The 2500-nt window shown below is 45.1% G+C and overlaps 1 protein-coding gene across 1 annotated transcript in view; it reads right to left on the bottom strand.

The window, feature by feature from the left end:
- The window catches only part of fto (FTO alpha-ketoglutarate dependent dioxygenase), a 140897-nt gene that overhangs the window by 113884 nt on the left and 24513 nt on the right, over positions 1–2500 (bottom strand). Inside the window, exons 3-4 of the mRNA XM_048263670.1 lie at positions 686–763; positions 1–24 (exon numbers count right to left, since the gene is read on the bottom strand). The exon at positions 1–24 is cut by the window's left edge and continues 221 nt beyond it. Coding sequence (XP_048119627.1) covers positions 1–24; positions 686–763 — 102 coding nt within the window. The remainder of the gene's footprint in view (positions 25–685; positions 764–2500) is intronic.

Raw genomic sequence — 2500 nt, 5'->3', positions numbered from 1 at the left:
CAGCCCAGAGTAGCTGGAGTCCCACTGAAAACCACCAGAGAACAGAGAACATACACACAGTCATCTCAAAGTGACCATCATAATCACAAACATGTCTATAGTGTAAGTTAAATTGAAAGTGAAATTGGAATACTGAGCTCCATAAATAAGCAAAAAAGGAGCTAAATATTGTCATAAATATGAAGTGAGAAAGCAACAATATGCTACATTTCTTTTTGAGTACATTACAGTTTATGGTAGAAGTTACAAGTAAACTGTCACTTAGCATTAGATATGTTTATTTTGATTGAACACACTCTATCCCCTCACATGGGAAAGAAGCTCAGCCAGCAAACTCTCCATTATAGAGAGATAAGATAGTGAAGAGATAGTGAAGATAGCATTGTTATTGCATGTTTCACTGATAACAACAATATACCTGACATACTGCACACAAATGTACTGCAACATAACGTGAAAATTCTGGCCAACTTACAATTTATTAGCTTATTCAAGTTAATGATATAATTCCATTGCTCATTAAGTAAGTAAGTATATATATATATACTCTTTTTTTTTTTTGCTCATTAAGTAAGTAAGTATAAGTATATATACTCTTTTTTTTTATTATATGATTTATTATTCATTATTCATGTATGTAAAATGTTATTCATTCTTGATTCCTCTAGAAGTGTGGATGACTCACCAGCTGCTGGAAGCCAGGGTCAGAGGGCGAGAGGAAGGGGATCCTCTGGTCCCCCAGCTCCTGGAGGAGCCTACGCCTCTGGGATGGGGGGACACAGAAAGAGAAAGAGAGAAAGAGAGAGAGAGAAAGAGAGAGAGAGAGAGAGAGAGAGAGAGAGTAAACAAACAGCTCAGTCAGACCACACAGTTCCCATTACCACTTCTACGAAAGTGAGTATGACTGTTACTACACTAAGGTAAAGTGAGGTAATGTTAACCTAACCAGGCTGTGCGTGGATCTTGGTTACATTTGAGGTAATGTTAAGTTGGTAATGTTATACAAGGCTGTTCACAACTGTAGAATATGTGTGCTGTACAGTCTGTGGTTGGAGATTATTTACAGAGTATTACAGACTGTATATTAACTACTCACTACAAGCCTATATATATATATATATATATATATATATATATATATATATATATATATATATATATATATATATCAAACATTATACACCAAAACTTCACTTTCATGCAGAAGAGGATACTGGATAATATACAGTGTGAAAAGTATGGACTTGTCTGGGTGAAATGGCATACTGGCGTGTAGTCCATGGATATTTCATGATTAGGCCTAGCACCCTTTGTGATTTTGTAAAAACAGTTAAGCCGTGGCCTTCTTCATTGTGGTCTTGGATTTTTATGATTTCTGGAGTCTGTGGTGAGGGCTCCTCAAGCCCTTATAAAAGATGCCCTGTGTCGTACTAAGCCCCCTCAGTAAAACGCAACCTGCTGGACGGATCAAAGCGTCTTTCATTGGGCCACATTCCAGCCCCACCTGTAAATCCAACGGCAACCAGTGTAAAACGCCGATACCCAAATAAATTTCACAAGTGAGCACCAGTCCTCCCTACGACCCCCTGTCCACGCCCCCACAACACCCCACCCCCGTCCCCTACACACACACACACACACACACACACACAGCAACCAACCAACCTCCACCCCCCTGTAGAGTCTGCATCCGTCTTTTACTCATTCTCTACAGGTGTGGAGCCCAGGGACGGTGGGGTGGTGGATGGAACGGGTGGGGTGGGTGGATGGAGCGGGTACATGGTTAGAGAAGGGTGGAGGGGGGGGGAGAACAGCAGCGCTGACCCTGTCCAGCCCCAGCGCCCCACTCTCTCACCAGACCGCAGGTGGGCTGGGTAACAGGGCTGTTGCCGGCGCCCTCCCGTCAGAGCCACTGCCCCTGCGCAGGGCCACTCGCTCGCTCTGGGCGTTAAAGGGGAGCCGGCCTCATATATATTCCCCGACATTTACTACGCGCGTCTCACATTTCTGCACAGGCTAATAATGCCAGAGATCTCATGTGGGGACCGTTTCATTTTCCAGAAAGACCAAGGGACCAGGAGTGGGGGGTGGGGGTCTGACGTTTGAGACCACAGCCAAAATATGTCCTGACTTTTAAGGCAAAATAAAATGTCCTGTTAATAACATTAAAGTGAGCCGTTCTGGCGAGGAGGGCAAGGCAGAAAGGATCACGTCCTTCCTCAAGAGTCGAGGACACGTAGCCGTATGGTCTGTGTTTGTGAATTATCCCCGTGGCTCTGCGACCGTGTTCCTGGGAGCCAAGACGCTCCGAGAGGCAAGGCAGTGAGATAAAGCCCACCACCTGCTTCTAGTTGGGGCCCGCACGCGCGGGGGCCTTTTAAGTCGGGGCCCGATTGGATGTGCGCGAGCAGGAATGAGCTCCGCTGTCGGCAGACAGCTGAGATCCACGAAACAAAACAACATGCAGTATTCATGGCCAGTCACCGTGCCTCACCACGCA

Source organism: Alosa alosa, chromosome 14, assembly GCF_017589495.1.
Source record: "Alosa alosa isolate M-15738 ecotype Scorff River chromosome 14, AALO_Geno_1.1, whole genome shotgun sequence".
Lineage (NCBI taxonomy): Eukaryota > Metazoa > Chordata > Actinopteri > Clupeiformes > Clupeidae > Alosa > Alosa alosa.
This window is presented reverse-complemented; position numbering and strand designations above follow the sequence as displayed.